General features: G+C 42.7%; 1 protein-coding gene across 2 annotated transcripts in view; it reads left to right on the top strand.

Annotated features, from left to right (window-relative positions):
* The first annotated feature begins 791 nt into the window (after nucleotides 1-791).
* Nucleotides 792-27321, top strand: part of dock1 (dedicator of cytokinesis 1) — a 193787-nt gene continuing 167257 nt past the window's right edge. For both annotated transcript variants that reach the window (XM_030077881.1, XM_030077882.1), the window contains exons 1-5: nucleotides 792-1119; nucleotides 22703-22786; nucleotides 23243-23283; nucleotides 23469-23524; nucleotides 25425-25521. In XM_030077881.1, the coding sequence (XP_029933741.1) occupies nucleotides 1077-1119; nucleotides 22703-22786; nucleotides 23243-23283; nucleotides 23469-23524; nucleotides 25425-25521 (321 nt within the window). In that variant the 5' untranslated portion in view covers nucleotides 792-1076. The remainder of the gene's footprint in view (nucleotides 1120-22702; nucleotides 22787-23242; nucleotides 23284-23468; nucleotides 23525-25424; nucleotides 25522-27321) is intronic.

Raw genomic sequence — 27321 nt, forward strand, 5'->3', positions numbered from 1 at the left:
CTGCACAAAAGGATGGAAATGGGGAAAAATGTGCCGGTTTGTGGGCGTATTTATATGTGTGGTACCATAAAGTATAAAACAGTGACACTACCAAGTCTGAAAAGGTCACCATAAATTCACTGTTGAGCGCCTCAGATACATTAGCTGTCCCTACAGAAGCATTACAGGGATAATATTGTGTTTTTTCATTAGAGATGATGGAAATGGGCGTGCAGTGCCGCGTCTTTACAATACAGTTTTTACAATGGCATTTTTTTTTTTTTTTTGCAGGCTCGGATAGGGGAGAAAAATGTGATTATATAAATCATATTATATGACTGTATCAGTTTAGAGGTTATTAATTTGGATCCAAATTGTCCCTGGAGGCTGGGGTGGCTTCAGAGAGAAAATCGATTAATTTCAGGCAATTTACCTACATTACAATGAATTGCAGCATGCATTCCATTTAAATAACCTACTCAATTCATTCATATACCCTTCCAGTTTACCCACACTTCCCTTGCCCATACAGTATAGTCTATAGACGTTTATATTTTAGTTTTAGAGAGATAAAAATATGCTACAACTACTACTAATTCTTTTTATGGAAATGTCACAAAAAGGAAACAGGAGTATGAATTAAAATAAAAGTTCTAATAAAAAACACCAACGGGAAAATGGACTATTAATATAAAATCACTGGAGAATTAAAAAGGGATTTTTTTTTTTTTTTTTTTTTTTTTAAATGTAGCCTACATAACTGGACTTGACACCTTTGAAGGCTCATTGCCTGGAGGTCATAGTTCACCGTTTGACAACAACTGGCGTGCTGAAGCAGAATAAGACAAAACGAACTAACCGGTCTGAGAAAACTTTCCACAAGTCATGTTACAAGCTGGACGCCTACACGGTGACTAAAAAGTTTTGTTCCCTTCCACCCCCTTGCGGAGCGTCCTGTCACTGGTGGAAAATGGCTGCTCGGTGTAGCTCTCTAAAGCTCAGAGAAAACTGAAAAAGTCTGCATTAATAACCACGGCTCTCGTCCGGACCCACTCTAACACACACAACAGCAACTCGGGGAAGTGTCGACACTGAGAATGTCTCGCTGGGTGCCTACTAAAAAGGAGAAATACGGTGTTGGTAAGTTTAAAAAAACTTGCATGCTCCATCGTTAGCTCGTCCTAGCTGCCTGCATTCAGATTGCACAAGTTTGGGAAGGATTGAGATTAGAATGCGCCCGGTCGGATCATTTAATCAGTTTCTATTTGCGGCATTTCAATTTGGGTCAAATTTGCCTACATTTTGGGAATGCAAATCTCATGTGTCGGTTATTTGCCAGCTACTTTGCATGAAATGCAAAACAAGGGATCCCTGTCTTTTGTGAGGGAGAATACTGTGTGTGTGTATGTGTGTGTGTGTGTGGATTGGGAATTGTTAGAGGCGCGCCTAGTTGCAACCCTGTTTCCTGTGTTATGGGGCCTGCGCTACAAACTAGTAACAGGCTAACACGCTACGCACTACTTTCAGCTGGCCACTTTTGAAGCACTTTTTTGGTTACTGAAGCGCATTAAACACAGAGATGAATTGTTTGCGTTAATAATTTACTCCCGCTTCCTCAACTGTTTTTACAAACAGGCGCCCTGGCCTTGAAAACTGTCCCGTCTGGCTCTCCGTTCACAATACTGTAAAATACAACAACGTGCATCCCTAGCGGAAAATCCTGCTCTACATTGTCCAAACCCTATATCACTATTATACGAGATGCGGAATACGATATTGTACTATAAAGATTATAAAGTAACTATTCACTAACAGAGTTAAACCCTAGAAATATCATTGTTATCATTATTTTTTTTTTGTCAGGGCTTTTAAACACTCATAATTCACAGCTTTTGCTGCAAGATGGCTATTGTAGTATTCAGGACCTTCTTATTTTGTACTGTTACTTTGTATTCTAGTTCGGGTCTGAATAAATCTTTTTGTTGACAAGGACCTTTGGGAGTATTAAATCACTTAGCTCCATTTGATACGGTTCTGACCCCAAGAAACCCCATGTGAGAATATTTTGGATGTTAGATTTAATTCTTTTTAGAGAATTATTTACAAAACAGACAGCAGAGGTAGCAGTGGGTAGAATGTGAATAACAACGGCGTGCCTAGATATTGTCTTGTTGTGCTTCCTTTTGCAAAGCAAAATAACAGTGAAATGAATCTAATTCTGAATTTGCGGGGGTCCCTGAGAGGACTGTGGGCTCCCCACTGTTCCGGTTGTTTTGATGTGGAGAAAAGCAACAGGAATGCAGCGTCTGCCTATACATTTTTCTGTACATGCTCTATTACCGGGCCTATGAGAAGCAGCGGATTGCACTTGAATTTTGTTTCACTCTTGTGGATTTTTGGTGTTCCCTTGAAGCTATCCCACCACGTTCATACTGATCTGATCTGATTCCCTGTTGCATTGGGGATCCTGCAGTGACAAACTCAGCAGGACGCACCAAAGCTTTGATTGTCACCTCACTGTACAGCCTTCTTGATCGGCTCTGTCATTTCCAGTCCAGTCCACGCCCAGCACCATCCTGCTATGGGGCCCTTTAGTCACATTGTGGCAATTTTGACTAAGGCTTACACACTGTGCTGTGACTGTGTGAGAGGGAGATATATTTTGTGCGATTCCAGTGGTAATGACTGCCTGGATATAGACTCAAATATCCCAAGTGCTCCTGAAAAGTAGAGGTTTTCCCGAAATCTTGGAGAGAATTCTCATGGGGAATCACTGAATGCTAAAGTGGATGAGTCATGAGCGAAAAGAGAGGCAGCCACCACATCACTGGTACGGAGGATTGGTGGGGTGCACAGGCATTGCAGTTTGAAAATATCCTGTGGTGACCAAGTAGCACTAATGAGCACTCTGTGAGACCTCTTGTGCTCGCAGCATCTACTGTGGACCTATTTCTGTTTCAGTGAGAGTTTTGTCATATCATTTGCTCGTTTCATAATGGCCTTGTGCCTTTATTATGGAGCGTAGGAAAACTCGGCATCTCCCTGGTCTTGTCACAGTGGCATTAATAATAAATGCTGGTGTCTTACATGGAGTGATAATGAAGCTTTTTGTCATGCTGAGCTGATTTACATCACAGTGTTTGGATCAATGTGGAGGCACAGCCTTGCACACGAGCTAGCTCAGTAAACCCCAGCACTGAGCCTCATGGTTTGGGATGCTCCTTCTTTGCTGTGGAGTCTAGTTCCCTGATTCTTTTCTGTGTAGTAAATTTCATACTTGCAATAAGGCAGGGATGGGCATGCATGTGCCTTGGAGTGCAGAAAGTATGCATGTTTTCATTGCAGCCAAAGGCTACAGTAGGCAGTTTTTATGAATAGCACATCTACAGTTAGAGAGGAGCATCTAATCAGTAAATTCACCCACCACAGTCTTTGGTTGGGAAGAGGAGTGAATCCATGCATTCTCTCACTCCTCTGTGGCACATGATTTCCCGTCCCGGCGCTAAAGGGCAATGGGGAAAGTGTTAGAAGACACTCAGTAGCCCACAGTTGATGTAAAAAGACTTGCTCCCATTGGGCTTGGAGAAAGGGTTGATATTGTTGGTGTTGCAATTTTGTATTGAAACTGAAAAACTTTAATTCTGCATTAGGGCTGGGCAGTATAGCCTTAAAATAATATCGCAGTATTTTAGCATAATTTGTGGTAATGGCATTCAAGACCATATGAAAAAAATAACAAAAACTCCAGTGTTTTCCACAGAATGACACTGTCTGGAGGGGAGGGGGGTTGTCTATTGAATATATTTGAAAAAATACATTGGCCTATATCCAGCTGGCTATTTCTTATTTCACCATTATAATTTTAGTTAATTCACTTTATTTTAGAGTTGCTGCTGACTTTGCATTTCCCTGTGTGTCTGGCCAAAGGAAAGTGCCGGTTTCACGGTGTCATTGACCACAAAGGGGGGCGGGCGATGTGAAACTAATGGCGCTAATGGGAAACCCAGAATGGATTGAATTAAACTTTGGCGGCTGTTAATATACCTGGGCGGTGTGGAAGACACTGAGCTAATTACTCACCGGAGGCTGACGCTGCTCTGTTAGTTGTGGTGGTGAGAGGACGCCGCAGGCTGTAAACATATGCAAATTCACAAACACGCTATCACGCTGATATAGTGTTGATATCTTGATATGAGTTTTTTTCACATACAAATGTATACCGGTATTATCTTGAACGATATGATATTGCACAGCTCTACTCTGCATCCTCGCTGAACTGCACATTTGGGGAACCGTGTCTCCCCCCACACCCACCATTTCATTTAAATCTTTACTGAGCATGATGGGAAATTACAGTGAACACTTTCACAGTTTGAAACACTAAACACTGCTTTTGATTGACGGTAACTTTAGACTTAATAACCACATATAAAAGTTCTGTTGTGCAAACTTTGCAAAACATTGGGAAAAGCTCCAAGATTATTTTTAGGCATTTCTGCTTTATTAGACAGTCACAGTGGAGTGAGACAGGAGAGACAGGGCAGAGAGAGGGGATGACATGCAGCAAAAGGACCAAGCCGGGTTCGAACCCAGACTGCTGTGACATACCCTTGGTGTGACATGGTGCACACTCTACATGGTGAGCCGCTGCAGCGCCCGCCTCTTGTAGAAATGTTGATAAGTTTACATGTAAGAGAAACAACTTGAATTGTGAGTCATTTTAAAATTGTGATCCAAACCAAACTGTGGCTTAAAAACTAGGGTATAAATCAAACCGCGAAAAAGTTGACTCATTACACGCCTAGTTGATATGTCGGCACCTTGACTTGGTTTTGGAAACCCCCACTCTCGATGCCTCTGGAATCCCCCCTATCCCACCAGAGGCAACAGGTTTTATTGTTTTTACAGTGTTTCTCAGGATAACTTTTTCCCTGAGGTGTGAGCTCGACTTTCCTCCTCTGGGGAATGTCTTCAGTTCCACTGGCATGTTCACAATGCCTGTCATGCTGCCTATCAGCCAGGATTTAACTGGGTTCATTTAATGGCTATAATATATGGTACATTAATGAGATAGGAGCACGTAGGGTTAGGAAGTCGAGGGTTGGGTGCAGAGCCTGACTCCCCATTGGACCCGTGTCCACATCATGAAAAGACAAGTCAAGTGATCCAATCATAAAAGAGATGTTCAAATCAAATCTCTCTTGACCTTCAGCTAATTTTATTACACAGTTCTTTTCTTGTCAAATGGCGACCGGCCCGGCATAAATCAGAAAAAGCCAGAGGAATTTCGAAGGCTGGTTACTCTCGTGGCAACTCCGTGAAGAGATTTAACAGGGCCTTGGGGAAATGTTTTCAAGCCGGCTCCCAGTTGCGTGATGAATTATCCTGAAATGCTTTTTGATGCTAATTTCAAGTGTTGTCTAGTTAATTATGTTAGATGAAGATGCTGCTGTTCCTTGAGAGAAATTTGTAAAGGTTGCAGTGCTCGAAAGCAAAGCAGGGAACACAGAGCAGCGGCAGCAACGCTTTATTGGATGTACATATTGGTGCTGAGGCTTAAGTATAAATCGTCTTGTGAACATGTGCAGTCATGAGAAATGTTTTCCATCCCTCGGTGCTCTCCCTTTGTAATTTAGCCTCAGCTAATTTAACATAATACCAGCTCAGAATACAGCAAATGCTATGATTGTGCGAGCTACGTTGGACAGTGTTTACATTTTTTTGCTCAGCTGCAGGTTTGGCCAGTGAGGAAATGCTGCTTCCTGCGGGTCAGTTCACATAGCAGAGTGGCTGCTCATGTAGTTTAGAGGACAGACACATGCACGTCGTACACACACAAAAACACACTCCCACACAACCTGGGCTCTGAACGTCAGCTTCAGCGCGGCTGTGATTAACTTAAAACTGGCATTTGGTTCGCCCTGTAATGTGGCAGACTGTAGGCCTGCAGGACCGACAGCCATCGTCTAGGCTCCTTCCTCTGGCATCGGGTAGCAGTCGGTGACACATTCAGAACAGGAAAGAGAGGCAGTCACTTGGTCTCTTGTCAAAGCACATAAGTAATTTGTGAAGCCCCCACCCTACGCCCAAGAAAACTATCTCCCACCCACAAATCCAGTAAGCTAACAAATATGGTAGCAATTAAAACTCTGTCTCAGTTACTATATAAATTCTCTCCATGTGTTTTGCATTGCCCGCCCAGTATATTATTCTTCTCGTAAAGTGTTTGGTGTGAAAATAAGAGAGAAACAATGTGAGAGTGACATCTGAGTCATTCCCTTTTTGTCAGTGTTTTATATGGAAGGAGTTGCCTTCATTGCAGTTGAGTCGGTAAATGCGACGCCTTATGTCTGCTCGGCACACAGTGACTGGGAGAAGGGAAGACAGTCCTGTTGTCAGTTTTACCTGCAGTGGATATCTATGTGTAACTAAAAAGCATAAACTGAAGCAGCCAAACATTGCCGCTGTTAATTCTGCCATAAAAGTATTTGTACGATATTAAGTACATAGCTGAGTTTTACAGTGAGGCACCTGATTCTGCCTCTGCTCAAACTTTGTCCAAGAAAAGAGCTGAGCTGACAAAAGTGGAGACAAAGCGCTTTCACCGGAGTGAAATAAAACAACTGATTAATAGGAAGGAGCCAGGAGAGGAGGAGGGAGATGCAGAGGAACAGTGGACAAGCAGAAGAAAGATGCTTTTTTCCCTGTCGGGGGGTAACAGATAGTTTCATCTTTGTTTGTTCTGTGTTAAACCCAGGTGGTGTTTATGATCAGCTCGGCTTCTTTGCTCATAAATAAAACGGCACAAATAGAAAAACGCTTGCCTCTTGCTGCAGAGCGGAGTGATCAAATAAACAGATGCACAAAGCCACAGTGCAATGTGTTTTTATTTTATGAATCACACATCCTTCCACTGGTGTCGTGACCAGCGTGAGCCTGGTTATATTTCGATAGCAGGAAGCTAAGTGTTTTTATTAAGCATCAACCGTGAGATGGGTGCGACCCTCTCGAGCGATCACCTGGGGCCTGAACGCCAAGCTAACACCATTACTTCTAACTTTATGAGTTTCTACTTCAGGGCAATAGATTATTCTTTGCCTGCCTGTAGAACTCTGAACAAACTCTCCACCTGGGGCTTCATCCTTCTTTCGTTTTTTTTTTTTGTTTCCACTGCCTGCAACTGTGCGAGAGCTGCCCCCCATGTTGCATCTGTACACAGAACAGCTTCCTCTTTATTGCCACCACGTCCGTTCAAGGGACGGCAATGTTTTAGTCAACACTACTGTATAAACCTGAGTGATTTCAGCAACTGTATATTTAGACACATTGCAAGGGCCAGCCCACCCTCCCGGCAAGTGCTGAAAACTATGATTCATAAATGATTTATATTTGATTTAACGTGTTGCAGGATTTTTTATAATTACGCCCTCTTAGGTAAACTCTGATTTTTAGTTGTTTTTTCGCAGGAAAAATAATTGGGATTTTATTGCAAGGATCATTTACTCTTCATTGTCTCGCAGTTCACTGTCACTTTATCAAAACTTTGGCCATCCTCCTCCTCTTCTCTCTTTGGAGGTCAGTACGACTTTGCTATTATTAATTTTGAAAGGGAATTATAAATTAACTATGGGCCGCACTGCTTGGTGAGGCAATTCTAATGGTACAGCTCCCAGTGGCTTGCTGTGAGATGGTGGCCAAGACAAATGATAGCCGGCCTATTTAATCAGTGCATAGCTAAGTGTTTCCTCACTATTCCTCCTCGGCTCACCGTTGAGACAAAGCTGGAACACTTACATCTTGTTTTAAGTGTCACTGTCATCTGAAAGGTTGAAGAGAGGGTGAAAAAAATCTGTGTGATCGTGGCCAAGTTGGCCTTGCATTTACAAGGCAGGAGAAAATTTGATGTATTCTTTTTTTAAACAAAAAAAAAAAAAAAGGAAAGCAAATCCATCAGCAGCTATTAATTCTCAGCCGTGTTCCATCAATATTTGTAAACATGGAAATGTCTCCTCGCAGCTGGAAACCAGACAAGCACAGATCTAATATGAGACAAAACCTGGAGTCGCTTCATTTCCAGTATCTTGCACACTGTGTGGACATAGAATTAACATGCATGATGTAGAAATGTGTTGATATCCCTGTGACATCATCCCAGGCCCTGTCACTGTCTGGTCTTCATGTTGGTCTCCCTTTCACTGTCAACAGCAGTATGTATTGATCTTTATTCTCTTACTGACATCATTTGTCAATAAGAGAGTAAGACAGACTTGGCTTGTAACTTCTGCTGAGTCAGATTCAATCATCTGGCAATACATCAAGATGTGACTTCTGTTTCAACACACCATTATTATTTGCCTCCACCCGTAGCACCCTTAACAATAAGATTTCATTACCCTCAGCAGAGCTGGTAGTAACTGATCACATTTACTCACGCTGCTGTAATTGAGTAGCTTTTTGTGTACTTGTACTTGTGTGATTGTTTTTTAAAGTCAGTAATTTTACTTTAACTTAAGTCCATTTTTGCTTGAGTTTTGTCCTTCACTACACCATAAATCAGATCCATTGCAGAGAACAAATGATGAAAGGCAGATTGTGGAACCTTTCACAATAAAAGCTCAGTCAGCAAAGACGAAGATGAGCCTGCTTTTAATTTGTTGGTTCTATTTTTTTCCGTTCCAAATTTCTCAATAAAAGCTGCACAATGGAAAAACTGTAGATGATCAATGGAAGTGGGGGTCATTTAGACTCAGCTGATGCTCAAAAAATGTGGAATAAAAGGAGAATAATATCCATGATGAGAACCATGTAGACTCTGTTTTGTTCTGTTTAACCCTAACCCAGGACATTTTAAATGAGCTGCTTTTTACTTTTACTTCAGTAGATTTTTACAGCAGTACTAATAACAGTAGCAGTACCTCTAATTGAGTAGCAATTTGTAGTACTCAGTGAGAGTAAAATACCATTTCAGGAAAAAAAACATTGAACTGATCTCACTTCCTTCAGCTGAACTGTAACGAGACATGTGGTTGCAAATATGAAATCTTATTGGTTGCCGGGGAGACGGTCGCAGACAGTGTCATGGTTTTACTTGACAAAGTGTCTTTATGGTGAAAGTTGAAGCACGTGGGGGGGGGCGAGCATGCGTGGCCCTCAAGCGACAGCCTCAGCTGAATGGGCTGTGACGTTTCCTCTCGGTACTCTGTCAGAGGCAGCAAGACGTGACCAAGAGAGGACACACACACACACACACACCTGGCTTGATCATGCCGTGTGTGTGTGAGAGCGGGGGTCATTCCTACTACTTGGCTACAGAATCCCCTCCCTATTGATCGCCTTCATGCCAAGCAGCTTGTGTATTGTGTGGATGAGGCCTGCTGTGCATCTCTCACAGGCTTGGCAGATGGCTAATGGTGTGCTACATGTCAATGGGAAACAAAGGTCCTTGATGTAGACGTGTGTTATTACATAATTTAAATTCAGCAGGATGAAATATAGGCTGTTGTGACCTTTTTAGTACTAGGCGGTTTACATGCAGACATTTAACTCTGTGGGTTATGCAGTTATCTGCGCCATTTTAAGCTGTAAATGATGTTTTTGATTCACTTCAGCCACATATGACATTATTTTAATTCCAGTATTGAACCTACTATGACAAAATTACTGCTGGCATAAATATTAAACTCCCTGGGGATTATTAGTGAAGCTTTTGGTTATCCCAAGTCCTTTACTTGCAGCACATGAATATTTTAAATAGTGCCATCACTTGCACTTTGAAGATATTGAGCAATGAACCTCATTTTTTTAGTACGTTTAATATAATCTCTCACTAGTTTCCCCGAAAATGGATATAAAGTGTTTGGGGTTATGAAGGTTATGAATTAGGTTGTTAACACTTTATGAATAATTAATAAACAATTCTAAACAAGACATAGCACAGTTTTCATACATCGATGCAGTTCAGTATTTGGCAAGATCAAGTTACTGCTGCACTGCATCTGTTCTTTTTAAATTTCAGAGCTTGCTTGTTGCTCAGCTTACTTTACTTGATCTTGCCAAAAAGTGAGCCTGCATCGATGTATGAAAACTGTTATATCTTGTTTATAGTGTTTACAACCAAATTAATAAGCTAAACCATTCATAAAGCCATTATAAGGGCAGCGTTATTGTAAAGTGATACTGTTTTTGGATTGTCACAGAATAGGAAGACAGAATAGGCAGAATGAGAGTTTACAAATCATTCACTGTTGGTGATGTCTACAAATAGTAATCAGAGGAAATAAATGAGACAGAATGTAGATTGTTAACACAATGTGTACTGAGTAATCTCAATACGCAGCTGACCACCATGGCTAAGGCTTTATTCTAGCAGAGGCATTGCAGTCAGTGATGAGCTAGCAGCTGAGCTGAGGCGGTGCCAGGCTGCCAGTGGGTGAGCTGACACTGGAAGACCTGTCTGTTTCTCTGGGTCAACCGCGGGCCAAGAGGACCAGCTTCCTGGGAAAACTCCCCTCCCGATTATCAAGCAAGACAAAGTCCAGCTCCAAGCTGCTGGCTGACATAACTCAGGGTACACACGCTGCATGGCCTTGTGCCAACAGCGTCAAAAGCACACACACACACGACTACATGCATGCTATTATTAAAGACCAATAAGCTTGGCATGGATCACTCTCTGCTGAAAATAACTTTATATATATCCTGCAAAAGTTGTGTATTTTTTTCCGTCTGTTTTATGAGTTTTGAGAAATTTAATCCCAGACGCTTTGATTGCTTAAAATTTCCTCAAGATGGAAAACATAGGACTCAATATCTCAGAGACTTTTCAGGTTTTTATGTTGACATTAATATCAAATACAGTCCACATTAATGTTGCATTAGTCACCTTTAAAATGTCTGGTGCTTTAGCTGTTTTTGGAGGCTGGTAATGGAGGTGTCAGTCATTGATTGTGAGCTGAGACAGGCCAGGGACTGCTGTGTGCAGCAAGAGACAGCCATTCAGTACTGCTGGCATTTGATGAAATGGCCTTTTGTGTATTTCCATGTATGTGTGTGTGTCTGTGTGTGTGTGTGTGTCTAGCTAAATACTTGATAAAGTCCGAGCCTCAGAACTGAGCTCAGATGTGGTGGGCCCCAGAGACAGTTTTAGATTTCGGTGAGTGGCAGCTCTACGTCGTGATCAACCTTTGGAGATTGTGATCCTCTCATTGGCTGTGGCCAATCTAGGAGCCCATTTTTGTTTCTCCACTTAGTACATTGATACTTTTTCTAGGTGTTTTACATCTACCTTACATTTTGGCCAATGTGTTCTGCCTCTCTCGCGCCCTACATGGACTGTTTACCATCATAAAACCACTCGGACAACAAACCGAAACTACTCCGGGGCTCAAATGAACTTTTTACATCAGTTGCACCGGTGCACTTTTTCATGTAGGTGTACAACCAACACATAATTTAGGTGCAACCAAAAATTTTCACCGCAATAATACATTTTAATCATTTCCTGTTTTTCCTTGCTGCTTAAGTTTTGTCACTGCTGAAACTCTGCGTTTCAGTGAGGCTGCTCTGCTGGCCACACACCTGTCATGGCACAGGTGTGTGGTTTCCTGGAGTCATTGTGCTTTTTATAAAAGTGTACATGTGTGTAATAGGCATAGAATGTGTTTACAGAGATTATGCTGTGGCTGATACCTCTATCTTTTTTTTTTTTTTTTTTTTTTAAGGTAACAAGGATTGTATGTTGTTCAACTGGCCGTCACATTTTCTAACCTTTAACATTAAAGCCTAAACCTTGCTTTGCCTTTGCATGTGCATCAGTCAAGCCTCTTAACTCGTGTTGGACAGATTTAAATCTCAGAGCAGGTCTGCACAGTATTCTTGCTTGATGAAATGTTTATTGTGGCAAGCAACATTTTGACAGAGTGAGCCTGTGTCAGGTGTGTTGATACTACACCCATAATCCCTTGAAACAGCTTGTTAGGGCATCACATGATGACATACCAAAACAGTGCCAGAGGAATTCAGCATAGGAAGTCAGCAGTGGATGAGTATACCTGTCAACACTGTTCAAAGTACAATAATCATAACAGTACCTACTAGGAGGGAAATCAACAAGGAATATGACCTAATTATGAAGAATGCAGTCCAGTCATCGTTAAAGACACCTGAGGGTTGAAATCTTGTTTTCCATAATGAACATTTTGGTGAAGTGAGTATGTTGTGCATGTTTTGATGCTTTTGATCATTTTGATGTGTGACAACAATGGCCATTATATCATGTTTGACAGGTTTTTTGGAGATGCTGATGACTGTGCTGTAATTTAGGGTAGGCTCACAGAGCAGTTCATTAATGTCATCTTTTTCATGCAAAAATTTGTTGACAAAATTAGCACTGGCTCACTGTGCATTGTCTCATGTTAAATTGCTTTCACACGATTTGCAAAAGCCTTAGGTAAGAATCGCTTTGTTATTATTGAGATCACACATCTGACTTATTAAACCACAAGCACCCTGTCTGAGCAACCACACGGCCTGTGAGATACTTAGAAGTCAAGTCATAAATAAAGCTGCACAAACAAATAAACAGAGGAAAAAAATACTACAAACACATCATTAGATGTATAGAGTTTGGTTTTGCAAATTGCTGCAGATAAGTTATTTCCAACAGCCTCTGTCTGGCCGGTTGAAAACCAATAAACTGATAAAGGAAAATTATTTATGGGTGGTTTTATTTAGGTATTCATAAGCTTAACACTGGATACAAAATGTATTGTATTGAAAATGAATGAAAAATTATTATTCCAGCCAGTGTTCCATTCCTTCCATTTTTCTAAAAATGTTAGTTGCTAAACGCTGTGCACTCACTGTCGATTACATGACAGTTGCAATTGTTGAGAGAGTTCCTTTACTTTCGTTTAAACAGAGGCTGAATTAAGGTCAGTTTGCCTTTTTTATAGTATATAGTGTTGCCACTGGCAACTTTTATTCAGTGCATTGTGGGGCAAACTAGTGATCCATCACTAAGCATGCCGGATTCTCCAAGGATATAAGCCACCTAGCCGGCGGATTTTCTGGGCAGCCATTATGTCAGACGTGAGGGTCTTGCACACCAGACACCTTCAGTGTTGAAGCAATAAACCAAAGGTCTTCCATCTTATTATTATTAGTTATATATTCATTCATTCATTTTCCAAGCTGCTTATCCTAATTAAGGGTGCAGCGTCGGTGGGTAGAAAGCGGGGAAACACTCTAGACAAGTCGCCGGTCCATTGCAGGCCAGACACACACACATTCACACACACATTCACACCGAGGGACAATTTAGTGTCTCAGATTCACCTGACTTACATGTCTCTGAACTGTGGGAGGAAACCAGAGCTCCCAGCAGAAACCCATGCAGACGTGAGGAGAACATGCACACTCCACACAGAAAGGACCTCTTATTATTATATAAATAATACTTATTTTACAAATGGATTTCAAATGGCCATTAGATGCTGTTGTCATTGTCTGGTATGCTCACGCTCTCACAAATGACCCTTTATCAATCCTTTCAGCATGAGTAGTCTACTTGCAAGTAAAAGAAATATTTCAATCAAAGAGAGAGCAGAATGGCACTTAATTTCTACAGCGTGGGGCATTCAGGTCAAATGAAGTGTTGGATCTTCATAGTCGCTGGCTGACTAAACCAGTCACCCCGGGTGGCAGAGAGGATCCTCATGGTCATTCAACAGTGCAGTGGATTATACTGAAGGTTAATTGCCTCCATCCATTACAAAAGTTGAACACAGAACTTTTTAGAGGTATGCACCATCTAAAGTTCTTTAAGTCTCTTGAGTTAAATTAGAGCGAAGCCTCACTGTTGTGCCAGCTTTTGTAAAAAAGTGGGTTGTACCTCTTATGCTGCGCTGTAGCCTCTAATACACCATTCAACTCTTGACTTTGTTATGTCCCTTGCACTGTGGTGAGGTCAGTGTCTCGAGTCTTAGGACTGTTTGACAGTTTGATGTCTCTAGTTAGAAGTAGTGGATGACCGGAGGCAGCCTTGAGTAACAACCTTCTGTGTAGGACACTGCTCAGCGTTGATGCCGTGCCTCTCTCTCATCACTGACAGCGTGATTTCTGTTTGAGCTGAGCGTCCGCTGCTTTCATGCGTGCCGCGGCCTTATTGATGATGACAGCGTAAAGACTAGGTCCTAGGGTTTTCCTGATGCTCATGTCCATTTGGGTCTTGCCACTGTTTTTGCCCAGATGGCGCCGATCTCCAGTGAAGGTCAAGTCTCCTGTCAGTGCGTATTGCCATTTTTGTCAAAGAAAAGTGCCACCAAAACCTTTCTTTTGAAGTAAACCTGTTGAATCAATTCCAATTTCTCCAAACATTTGGAGGTAATTATGCGCTCATTAGCATTCATATCACAAGAGATGTAACAGAACAGTAATTAATTGGCTACACCTTGCTGTGCAAAAGGCTAATCTGTGTGGATTCAGCCTTATGCTTTCAGTTTACTTCTCCTAGCTGTGCAGTGGAGTATAGATGATACAAGTCAAGACCTGGTGACCTGTTCCCTGCTGCTTATCAGCTCTAGATTCACTTTGTAGTTACAGGGAATGATTCCAATTTTAGATTCAAGGATTGTTGATATTAATATTTTTGCTATTTAACTTCTTGAACTAAAATCAAATTCTAGCCTTCATTATTTTTTTTCCAACATCATTTCAAACTAGTTGCCTTTTGAACTGGTAAGTGTTAGAGATAGTGTTTCCAAAGTGCATACCCCTAGTGCTAGCTCTCCTGAGCTGTGTGTACAAAGTGCAGACAGGTTTAGTCAGGAGAGCTTCTGCAGATGCAACCCTCCTCCCTCAAGTCTCTGCGGGCACTCATTGTGACTTTTCTTCACCAAAACTACCAACACCAGAAACCACTGTGTGAGAACTTTGTAAAGCTTTCTTTGGTGTTCTGTGATGTGTTTTGTTCAGTCCCTGCTGTATCTGGAGGATGATTTTCAATTAAAGGAATGACTCGGCTCTGCAGAGGCCCCTGCTGGACCCCGAGGCTTGTGCTGGAGCTGAGAGAGCTTGGCTCAGGTTCTGCCAAGAGGCATTAACACTGTTGGCATCTAGTTGAAGTGCCCAGTTTCTCCACCTGCTCCTCCCCTGCACCTTCTCACTTCTCTGTCCACCCTGTGGTTCCTCCCACTTCCTCCCCCTCACACCATTACATTGTGCCAGTGTCCTGTTTTTCTGTTTACCTTATCTTCTTTCAGTGATATTCCAGTAGTCATGAAATGCATCGGCATTTCCTTATGAGTGACTGGAAAGGCCTTTTCTATTGTTTTACAGTAAGATGTCAGGCAGCACCTATTTCCTGCTTCATTCCAGTCACTTGGAGGAAAAAACTGGTACGACTGGTGAGGGAAAGCTGGTTTTCTCTCTCAGCTCAGCTCCTGTCTTAATCATTTCAGGTTAATTACAATAGCATTATCTTTGCTTTCCAACAGCAGATAAACCTAAAAGCCTAGTATATTTAATTGGTTTAAGAGCAAAGAGGGTGATGCTGTTGGTCTTTGGGTTCACCGTTGGATTTCGCCCCTAATTTAGAACCATCAGGCTTCTGTCTGAATGGCTAAACCCCTTATTAAGCCCTATTAGAGTGGGACTTGAAATTAATTATAATGTTTTCCCTTGCCTTGTACGTCAGCGGCAAAGCTTTTCCTCTGTTGGAGTGTTACCAGCATGCTCTAATAGTCATATGTGCACCTGATTCATGGAGATGCACACATGAAATTCGGCTGCAATATCTCAACTAAACCTTAGCGCATCATCTCAGTGTGTATTTGATGATACACTTTAGGGCAGTAATTTTTTTATGATGTTTGAAATTGTTTTGGATCTCTGGAGTGCGAAGTGCAATCACGGAAAATCAGATTTGATATTGTAATTTCCCTGTCTTTAATGAAATTCCCTCGGACCCCCTTGAACAATCGTATTCTTAATATGATTTCTTCAGCATGATAAAGTAGACCATAATGCTAGCTTTTTTTTTTCCTCTCTCAAATCCAAATCAAAGCCTTCAGGCCTATTTCACCTCCTCCAGCATTGTTGTATAATGTTAATACTTTGCTTTCAAATAGTTGGGAAAGCAGTCTTGTGTACATCCAGTCCATAATGCTGAAAGAATGACACGAATGTTATTTGAACCATGGGAGTTGGAAATTATTCAAATAAATGTCTCCCAGTAATACACTTGTTTTCATTTAGTTTTGGGGGAAAACAGCAGAGGCAGCCCTGACAGACTTTGCAACCTCAGACAGAGCTGTAACCTCATGTATCTCAGTATCATCTACTTCAGAAAGACTGCTGTGTATCCCTTGTCAACATTTTTTTGGTGAAAGTCGAACAAAACAGTTAGTTTAAGTCCACAGGCAGTGTGGAGACGCAGCACAGGGGTTGGGTTCTGCTGCCCCCCCCGGGCTGATGTTCCACCCGTTATTCTAACAGCACTTGGCAGATCCCTGAAGAATACCTGTCAGCTCTGCGGCATAGCTCACTGCTGCCAGCTCTGTCTCACCACCAGTGGGGCTCATCAGGAAAACACACACACAGTAAACACCTGCACCGACGCTGCGCTCGGCTCACATTTGTCCCATACAAATGGCTACACCAGGTTGATGTCAGTTAAGGGCACGTTTCTTTCAAAATCCAGTCATGTCCTCTGAGGTGTCATCGCCCATAGAGGCTTGTTTATAAAAGTTTCTTGTGCTTTAAGTGTTGCACGCAGGGCAAAATCCAATTCAACTCTGAAACATATGAAAAAGTTATCTTTATCTCCAAATCAGTGTCTTTAGCCTCCAACTTTTTGTTAGCCTATATAAAAAACTAAATGCATTCAATACTAGGTCTGTGCATTTACTCAGTATTATCCTTGGTATTGTTGTTGATGTTGATTTTGGGATATTGTGACACCTAATTTAGCTGTCTAGACGTATGATAACAAGCAGATTTTCATTTAAAAAACTGACAAAATTAATGAAACATTTAAAGGAATATTATTCGAATGTTTGAGAGTTTTGTTTGACATCACACCTAACATCACCACTCAATTCAGTTCAATGGGGTAAACATAATTTGATTAATGTTTTCAATGATATCGCCCGGCCCTATTCATCACCAATTACCCAAGTTGTATTTTCAGTGTCTACAGTTGCATAAAGTCAAAGAACATTTCCATAAATAAGCTTTATATAGTTTGTACACTGGGTATGCATGTACTTAACCCACTATGGAGGGGCGTTGAGGTGATGCTTCAATTTCGCACTCAACCAGTATTTGACCCATACCTTTAACATCAACTCTATTGCATATTACACGGTATGATGGTATAGTGTCATGCACTTATGTAGTGAGAAATAAATGTTTTTAGCATGCAGATCTCTTCAGTGAATCATGCGGGCCGATCATTGACAGCCAGTTATAGCTGAGATGCAACAGTATGTGCGGTGTGTGTGAGTAAGCCCTCTTGGCTGATTCCTCCATCTTGCCTAGGAGACCCAGAGTACAGCTGGAGTGTAGTAATCATCCTCTATTCAATCCGCCTGCCTGGGAAAGGGCCTTCACAGCCGCACTGTGTGCTTATTGAACTCCTCTCATCCAAGTTAAGCACTGTATTAAACTCATATTCCCTGACTCAGTTTTATTCTATATTACTATTATCTTGCGCTTCCCCGTTCTTTCCCTTGTACAGGATGGCACACACACTCTGTCTCTCTCTTTCTCTCTCTTACACACACTCACTGAGCCTCCCATGCTCTGTTATTTGAGCTTGGAGTCTGATCACGCAGGGCAGGCAGAGCTGCTGCAGAGATCGGAGGTCATGTTGGACAGGACCCTTGGCTTCTACTACCTGCTGCTAGACATTAGAGGATTTTCCTTCCTCAAAGAGCCAGGCCAATTGGAGTAAGAGCAGCCTAGTGCTCTACTCTGCCTGCCACCCCTCACACGAGCCTCTTTTTTGGGCCTCCCCTGTTTCCCTTGTCCCTGTGTGGACTCAGAGCCCACTGGGACCCAGCATGGAACAGCGATATGGGTATTACGTACGCACTTCTCCCTCCCTTTTTCTCCACTCCCACCCTCTTCATCGTCTGAGTGTAATGATATGTTGTACCGAGCGTAGATTAGTGCAGGTTATTAGTGAGCCCATAGTGTAGAATTACAATCAGTCCAGTGTTTAGTTGGGGCTGCTTATAATTGTGGGAGGGTGTAGACGATGCGCCGGCTAAGTGGATGGGTCTGTAATCTGATTCTTCTCTCGTTTCCTCTGAAGATAATGTTCTCTGAATCTGCTCAGGCTTATGTAACAGGTTACGTGTGGTAATGAGCCCCTGGCAAGCGATGCCACTGTTTTTCCCGCTTCCAGAAAAAAAAAAAAAATCATCTGTACGCCACACACCAGGGAGAATATGGTCCACTTCCTCATCCTCCCCTTCTTCCTCTGATGGTTTTTTCTCTCACTCACTGCTTCCTAATTGACATCAATTTACTCTTGGGTATGCAAATACAGGTTTATGAATAATCAGAGCCTCATCTGTCAGTCAATCCCCAAATGACAAGAATCACGTCGGATCTGGTGTTAAATTGCACGTCTGTCGGCTCACGTGTCAGTGTGTGCTTGATGGTTGTCATTTAGTGAGTGTCTTTCCAGGGTGTCGTTCCTGTTTTGTAATTGCACCCCTCGCCTAGTGAGATTCTCCCTAGTGCTCCAAGCTCCCATTAGTTTGATAATGTGAACTGGGCACATTGGAAGTGATCATGGGGCCAGTTTTTCATTTGGTGATGAAATGTGATGCTCTATGTCTCTGTGTGAGCTGTTTGTTTAGGCTGCCCCCTCTCAGCACCTGCCATTTAGTTAACACGCCGAATCAGCTGGAACTGTGACCCAGTTCTAAACAAACACACACATGCAGCCACTGATGGCTTTACAGGCTTTTCTGGCTACTCTTAATGATAGTTTAATTGAGCCCACCCGCTGTATGGTGACTAGGCTGCTCTCTGATGGCCGTGCACAGATTAATCCCCCCCTCTCTTTTGTTTGTTTTGTTGTTTTCTAACCCTGTTGGTTCCTTTTGTATCTCAGCATGGAAACACTGAACTCATTTCCCTGGGTCTTTGTTCCACTGTTCCCCTCTGACAGCCCCCGGCCGGTCTGTGTTCTGGTAGATTCGCTGGGTTGGACGGACAGATTGTTCTGCGGATCGCGAATAAAAATGCACCCACATGCATGCAAGCGTGAACATGCACACATTCATAATGAAACAACACAAGGCTGAAATGAAACTGGCTACAGAAGGCACTTTATCCCCTCCTGTAAGTGCTGAGGTTGTTGGCTGATACTGGGCCAGGTTGACAAATCAGATTTGGTCCAGAGGGGTGACATAAGGTCATATGTTCTCTACTTCTTTACATCTCATGCAAAGTCAGACAGTGGACTGGATGTGCATGCATGTGTGTGCCTGCACATGTGGCTGCACCAGTAACTTCCACCTTGTCCTTTTTGCTATATGATGTCAGAGGTATCTGCTTTCAGTTCTGTGCTTCTTAGTATTCTGCACTACAGTGTAAAGGCTTGCATGCATTACCTATTGTTTATGCAGCTGCAACATTTGCTAAAGGAAATGAGATGAGATGACTGCTCTGTGAGCCAGACCAGACACAATATGGTCACGATCAAAACCAACCTGTAATCTCAGTGGCCACTCTACATGAAAAACTCATCATTTAGCAGCCTTGCTTATTCATAGGATTCACGTTACAGATTTGATAAAGCTCACTTTGATATATGAATGTAGCCACTGAACTGCTCAAGCCACCAAGGGTGTGGTTGTGAGTGGAGACCAGCAGGAAGAATGTGGCCTACTGGAGAGCCACAGGGCTTTAGTGTTCAGGACTTAAGTTGAAAAAAATGAGTACACTTACAGAAATTTTATTGCAAGTGCAAAAGTTTAGGTGCTCCATTTTTTCTACCCTTGAAATTAATATTATTCCCTATATTCTCAGTGTGATATTTTTTTTAACCAAAAATTTTGTTCATTTTAGGATTGGATGAGTTTTTCCGCCCCCAATGTTCATTAGATGCTATCTCACCCCATAGAAATACCCTGTAATTTTGTTCTGATGAATCATTTGTAAGAAATTTGCGTGCTTTGCAAAATTTGTCAACTCTTGAATAATTTATTATTCGTTTAAGGCCATTTTCCTCTTCAAATACAAAACACTAATTAATCAGTTGTTGACACTGCACCTTGTAACCCACATTTACTGCTAACCTTCCAAAGAGCAGGCCTGACAAAGTGGACCCACTCAAGTGCATTTGTCACTTTGAATGCAGGGTCAAGCAGTAGGGATGGGTAAGTGGCGGCAGGCCAATAAAAAAGTCATGTTTGGCCAGTAAATGTGTCAACCACAGCCCTCCCAGGGCAGACCTCTAGTTGTGAGCATTTTGCATCATGTTCAGGCTCTCAAATAATCTTCCCTCCAAAATAATAATAATAAAAAAATTATATATCTGTTGGCTGCACTGACCTTTGTGCCTGGATGTTCACTCACAGGAAATCTCTTGTGTGATAGAAACCACTAAAAGCTCTGTTTTGGCCTTAACAACCAAGAGCTAAATGGTTAAATATTGTTGTGTGTCAGATGATGTGGTTATGAAACATAATCAGCTTTTCTGTTGGCAGGTGACAGCAGGAGAAAATGGTTGATTTACTTGCACCATCAGCATGCTGGGAAGGCCTCAGTACCTGCGGCGAGGGTCTTTTCTAATTATGCTGTCATTCACCTCTGGAAACCTGCGTTGATGGGGCCCCGCATGCCTCCCCATAGCAGGACACACACACACACACACACACACACACACTCAACCGCACAGACACATACATAGCTCATTTCTCCCTGCATGTCCCCTCAACACAAAATTCTGTGTCACCGTGGCCACCTGTCACACTGTCAGTCCTGCTGGGATCATCCTCGCCAAGCCTTATAAAGTGTGTGCGCGCATGTGTGTGTGTGTGTGTGTGGGTCACGTTTCTCAAAGTCAAGTGTTGGTCAAGGCTGGTTTTGTCGGTGACATGCTGTTCACCACTCACTGATGAGAGGGAAAACTGTCAGCACCCACCATTTCATTGTCATTCTGAGTTGACCTTGACATGCTGAGAGACGTGTGACAATAGACTGGAGATGATGTTGTCTTTGTTGACTGTTCAGCGAACGGCGGCAGAGAGAGTTGCCCGCGTTATTTAGATACCAAAAGAAATTGGAGGTCATAGATGCCATCAGTCATCGAATTCTTAAAAAGACACAAGAGGAAAGAAAAATGATTGGTGTGCTGTGGAGGTCTCAGTAGGGATTTTTTTTTTTTACCTTGTAATGTAGGGTATGTTAATTCATACCTGTCAAGATGCACTGCATGTTGTGTTATAAATACATAAACTCGAAGGATACTTCCTTTGCATGTGATGTTGCTCGTAGAGCTGTAGGATGAGCAGGATTTGTCGGTTGTGGTTTGTAAAGGGAACATTCAAAGTTGGCCCCTCCTCCCTGGCATGGCGAAAGAACAAAATGTAAAACATTCTGTCGCCGCCCTGGAAAAATTTGGCCCGCTGGCACCTACTGGCAGAAAATAGGCCAACACTGCATTGCTCATCCTCATCCTCACCTTCAGTGCTCACCAGCGAGTGAAAGTCAACCCCAGATTCACTCTTCTTGGGGAACGAGCTTTGCCCACTCCGTGTTTCGCCTCATTAGATTTCCTTTTTCGGTTTCCGTGATTTTCATAGCTTCCTATTGGATGTTGTGCTACTGGTCTTGCTTTGGTGCTGTGATTGGCTGGGAGCTACACACCCACTGAACAAAGGCCGATGCCCAGAGTGTCCCAAGCTCCGCAAAACAAGAAAAAAACAGACAGAGGGCAGGGTCTCTGCAGACACACACACTGACACACACTTCTAGTGGCTCATAATTGATGATTGAGAGGGTTATTTTTGTACGAGTCATTGTTATTTTAGGAAAATCCTAGAATATGTGATGTGCTTTTCTTACACTGGCTGCGACAGTAACACAAGCAGAAGTTGGCCACTAAGGGCAGCAGCACAGCACATAACCAAATTTTAGCCTTGTTATTTAGTGTCAAGTGGAATTTGTCATCTAAGCTGATACGTGCTGATCTTACCTGTGAAATATGCTTTGGTGGCACCTGTGGTGTGCCCTGCTGCCTCCAGTTCATCTGGCTTTCACAGCAGCTAAATTCTTCAGATGTTTTCAAAGTGACTACCAGAAGATGAAACGGAGCATTCCAGTCTCACCTGTTGTGTTCTCAGCTGTCACACCTGAGAACACCTGATGGTAACAGGAACATTGCATTGTTTTATTCTGACTCAGTGTGCCTCTGCCACTCTCTGTCTGTTTTGCACTGACATTATTATTATTATTGCGCTCTCCATCATTACTGGGTTCTGCAGTGGGCGTTCTAACTTTGTTGATATTACAGTGTCCATGGTGCTATGCCTGTCTGTGAATGTGTCAGACTGCGTGGGCCAGCTTCCTCCGGATGTGTGATGCTGCTACTACACATTGCAGTGGCACACAATTAGCGCCACAAGGGAGCCACATGCTTTATTGCCTTTTTCCCACTCCTGTAATATCCCTCCTCTTATTGTCCCCTCTTGTCTCCCTCCAGCGATCTATAACTATGATGCTCGGGGAGAGGAGGAGCTGTCACTGCAGATCGGAGACACAGTGCACATACTAGAGACATATGAAGGTAAGAACAGCATAACAGATGACACGTTTGATCAGAACTGACAAATCAGTGTAAGACGTTACATCACTGTCACCACAAGTACCGTCTTCGCTTTGTCATCTATTCAATAAGATCATATAACCAATAATGACATAAGATATTATGCCACTTTTTTCCTGTGAATGTAGGTGGGAGCAAACTGACTGCCACTTTTTTTGTCAGTGGATGTAAAATTTGACTATTCCTAGTGTTTAAATGTGTAAGGCGCATGCCGTGTAGTCACAATATTGTTATTCTCACCTTTCCCGCCTCTCTCCCACTGTAATTTCTCTAATAAAGAAGAAGCTCCATCAAGCATAACCTTATAAAAAGTTAACTTTTTGCACAGGGTTCATTGAGTTTCTCATTTCTCTATTCTGCTTGTGTACTGTGTATCAGGAAGGGAGCTTACATTTCACATAATCTGTTCTGCTCTAGGCTGGTACAGAGGGCACAGGCTGAGGAGAAAATCCAAAAAGGTGAGTGGCTATTAAAGAAAGGTTTTGTGCACCCATATTCCGGTATTCTTTTCCTCATGCTTAAGTTTTAGGTTTCAGTTTTTTTTCCAGCCAAATGGCACGTTGAGCTAAAAAAAATACTTTGTTCTTGTTTTGGCCTAGCAGTAGTATGAAGCTGTTTGTATTGTGATCTCTTCCTCCTCCAGGGTATATTTCCTGCTTGTTACATACACCTGAAAGAGGCCACAGTCGAGGGCAATGGGTTAGTACTTCTCCAATTTCTTTTTAGAACGATCTGTATTTTCTCCTCACAACTCAGAAGATTGCTCCCACATCGGCAACATACTTTTGTTTTATATTTAAAAGTTTGCTGTGTAAAATTATGTAAAAGAGCAACCCCTGTATGCACAATGATGAATAATAAATTGAAATCCAAATGAGGACAAAACCTGCCTCCACTTTCCTCAGCAAGCGAAAACAAATACAGTCAGTTTGCAAATGGTTCAACACTGATTGTGATAGCTTCTAACAACACAAGTCCATTAGGAGAATGTTTACATTGGCCCGTAGAAAGTTCTCATGGCCATGTGGCATTGCTTCTGTAGGAAAATGGGGCCAAATGCAACACAAATGAAAGTGAAACACACTAATGGCTGTGGTTTTCTAGGCTTGTGAGCTATACATTATTACCACCAGGGTTGATAATTTTCCTATAGTGCATCCAAACCGTCTGCGTCGACCAATTATTCATATGCATTAGCAAGGCTTTTTCTCCAAGACTAGATAATCATCATAAATAGAGCTGATGGGCACCAGCATTACACCGCCCCTATGTGTCGTGTTAGGTAACTCTGTCTGTCTGTGTAATTTCACGATGGAATAAGATGACACTAAAGCCAAGTCCTCAATGCATAATGTCTTAGTGAAACAGTCAGCTAAACTTAACAGCCTCTATCATTAGTAGGATCCTGCCACTAACAGAGCAACATTGGCAACAGACATGATTGTACAACAGCCCTGTAAGCTCTGAATGTAATGGTGGCACATTATGCACCAGCTGGGCTTTGCTTTTATCAGCCACAGTCATGCACAATACTGCACGGCCTGGTTTTTGGTAAAGGAATGGAGGTATTAGCTCTCACTGGTAGGGCGAGACGAGTTCCCAGATGACTCAGATAACAGACGTTAGATAATATAAATTGTGCTTTGCAGTCTAGGAGAAAATAGCAAACTTGGCATCAGTTTTAATTCCTTTGGTTTGTCTCTGGTTTCAGCTCCTTTCTTTCAGAAGCGGCACCAAGCTTTATTCTTGCTTTTGACCTCGTTCTTTCAGAGGCAGTTTGAGAGCCATTCAGTTGGCTGCTCCACCATATTTTGCACTAGACATGGCATGGTTGAGCCTGGGTGCTTAATAAGGGTCAGGAGGGGCTCCAAAAAACAAAACAAAACAAAACAAAAAAGCTGAATACAGTGGACAATAGCAATACAAATAGAGAATGCACAGATTAGAAGTTCATCCCTCCATCATATCTTTTTGACCTACTGAGAAGCTTGTCGGCTAGATGCCAGTGAAAGTCTTGCACACTCTGCCTTTAAGGTTGTTTCGGTGGGAAGTTCTGTGCTTGATATGATGTGACATGTGTACTTGTCCTTGCCCGACTTGTGGCACTGTTTCGTTTTGATCTGTCTCCTGCAATCTCACTTAGACAACACACAAGAAAAAATAAACTTTAACTGCGAAGTCACTTCATTCCATTTAGGAGAGTGAGGAACAGATATTTTCATAGTTATGAAAAAAAAAAACAATACTAAAGCAACAAAGGCATTCAAATTTGCGTCGAAAACAGCCAGAACCTAATTAGTTAGCCAGTCAGTTCACGTGTCAGTAGAGTTTCACTCAAAGTCTATTTCTGTGTGAAATCCAAAAGTAGATATAATACAGCAGAAGGAACTGCTACAACTAGAACGTATCCCTCTGACAGATATATAATGATTCTGTCTGCGATGATAATGACTCGGATATTGTGGATACATTAATATCCTCAGTGAATCCCCTCCTGTCCTTTCCCAGCACAACACCCTTGATGATATAACATGCCTGAATGAGGAGAGGGATGAGCACAGAGTCTGTCTAAATGAATCGAAACTGTTTGTCACTCTAGGCAAAAGGAGACGGTCATTCCCACCGAGCTGCCCCTGGTTCAGGAGGTTACCACCACTCTGCGGGAGTGGGCTTCGATATGGAGGGACCTCTATGTGGTGAGCCAGTCTGCTGAAAATACACTCACACACATGCACACACATGTCAGATATGGTAAAAGGCTCTCAAACAGCTGTGTTGGCAGATGCTCAAGTTAACCACATGAAACCACAAACTGCTCAACCACATGTAGGTCATATTCGCAGTGGTATTTATCGAAACACAGATTATGGTGTCACTGTTTTGGGAGAGCACCTGTGTCGAAGCCTTGCTGATGTTGAAGCAGAAAGAGTAAGAACAGATATGTCATGGGGGTTATAAAGTGGGCTTCTCCTACACAGATCTTTTGTTGAATCATACATGCAAGCAGCTCCAGACTCAACAGTGAGTTCTGGTTTCTCAGATCCGCCCACTCGACACCCACTGACTACACCAAACAAAACTCAGTTCATACCACCCTCTGCCTACACTCAGGCTTGTACTTGGTTCACAGCATTACCCAAACTTGTCAGCTCAACAGTTCAGACACCACAGAGCCCATCAGCAAGTTTACCATAGGCCCGTTAACACCAAAATGTTCCTGGTAGTATTTGGGGGGCAGGAGCTGCTACAGGAACGTCCTCTCACTCGGCCCTCTCACCTGCCGTGTCTCCACTGAGAGGGCCGAGGAGGAGGAAGGGTCCTGTAAAGTTACCGGGCGGTTGCGCGACCGTGACCGGGGCCAGATCCCGTCTACGACGAGCCTTGCCACTCTCCATTAACCCCCGTTGTATCGAACTTGGTTGCAGTTCCACCGTAATTCCACTGGGGGTGATCGCGGGCGAGTGCAGAATGAATGGGGCTCTATGGAGCTAAACGGTTAAATTTGTCTCTTACTCCTGTTTATGGTTGAAAAATCGCAAATACTGTTGTAGTTTCTGAAAGTCCAGTATGGATTATAGGTTAAAAGTGAAATTAGCGAGAATTTATATCCTTTCAGTTTCCTACAGTTTGGGCTGTTGTTGGCCATAACACGCTAGCATTTGCTAATGAATGCTGATTGGTCAGTGACGGACTTGCGGCTGTTTACGACGAGGGATCCCACCTGATGGCACCTGAAGACCAAGAGAAACGGGAAACCCCACTCTTAAGGAGGACTTTTCCATCAAAATTGATATTTGTGTGTACAGAGAATGTCTAATATAGCACAGGCGGCTCTCTCGAGTGTCTCCGTCTGTTCTCCGGACGGGCTCTGGAAATCGCCATAAAGCAGCACCTCTCAATGTGTGACGTCATCACACTTTTTGAACGGCTTTTTAGAACTCTTTAGCGGACAGAACGTCCGCTAAAGCTAACGTTAGCATCCCTAAAATGCCGGCTAAAAAGCCTGTTGTTAGTGTTAGCTAACATTCCCTAAAGCTAACGTTAGCGTCCCTGAGAATGCCGGCTAAAAAGCCTGTTGTTAGTGTTAGCTAACATTCCCTAAAGCTAACGTTAGCGTCCCTGAGAATGCCGGCTAAAAAGCCTGTTGTTAGTGTTAGCTAACATTCCCTAAAGCTAACGTTAGTGTCCCTGAAAATGCCGGCTAAAAAGTGTGTTGTTAGCATTAGCTAACGTTAGCTAGCACATTAGCGTTAGCTTGGTAGTGTTGGCCGTGTTGCCAGGGACGCCTAACGTTAGCTAAAGCTAACACTAGCATCCGTCTATTTTGTTGCTTTCTGTTGACACCACATCGTGCCGTGAAGCCCCACCCAGGAGTTTTTCGGGGCGCTCAGAGTCCCTACCCCGAAGCAGGGACTTGCTCAGCCCCTGTAAAAGTTCCGGAACTCTGTCCTTCAGGGGTGGTTCTGGTGGTGGAGACACGCGACCCCGTAAAATTA

This window comes from Myripristis murdjan, chromosome 19 (assembly GCF_902150065.1).
Source record: "Myripristis murdjan chromosome 19, fMyrMur1.1, whole genome shotgun sequence".
Lineage (NCBI taxonomy): Eukaryota > Metazoa > Chordata > Actinopteri > Holocentriformes > Holocentridae > Myripristis > Myripristis murdjan.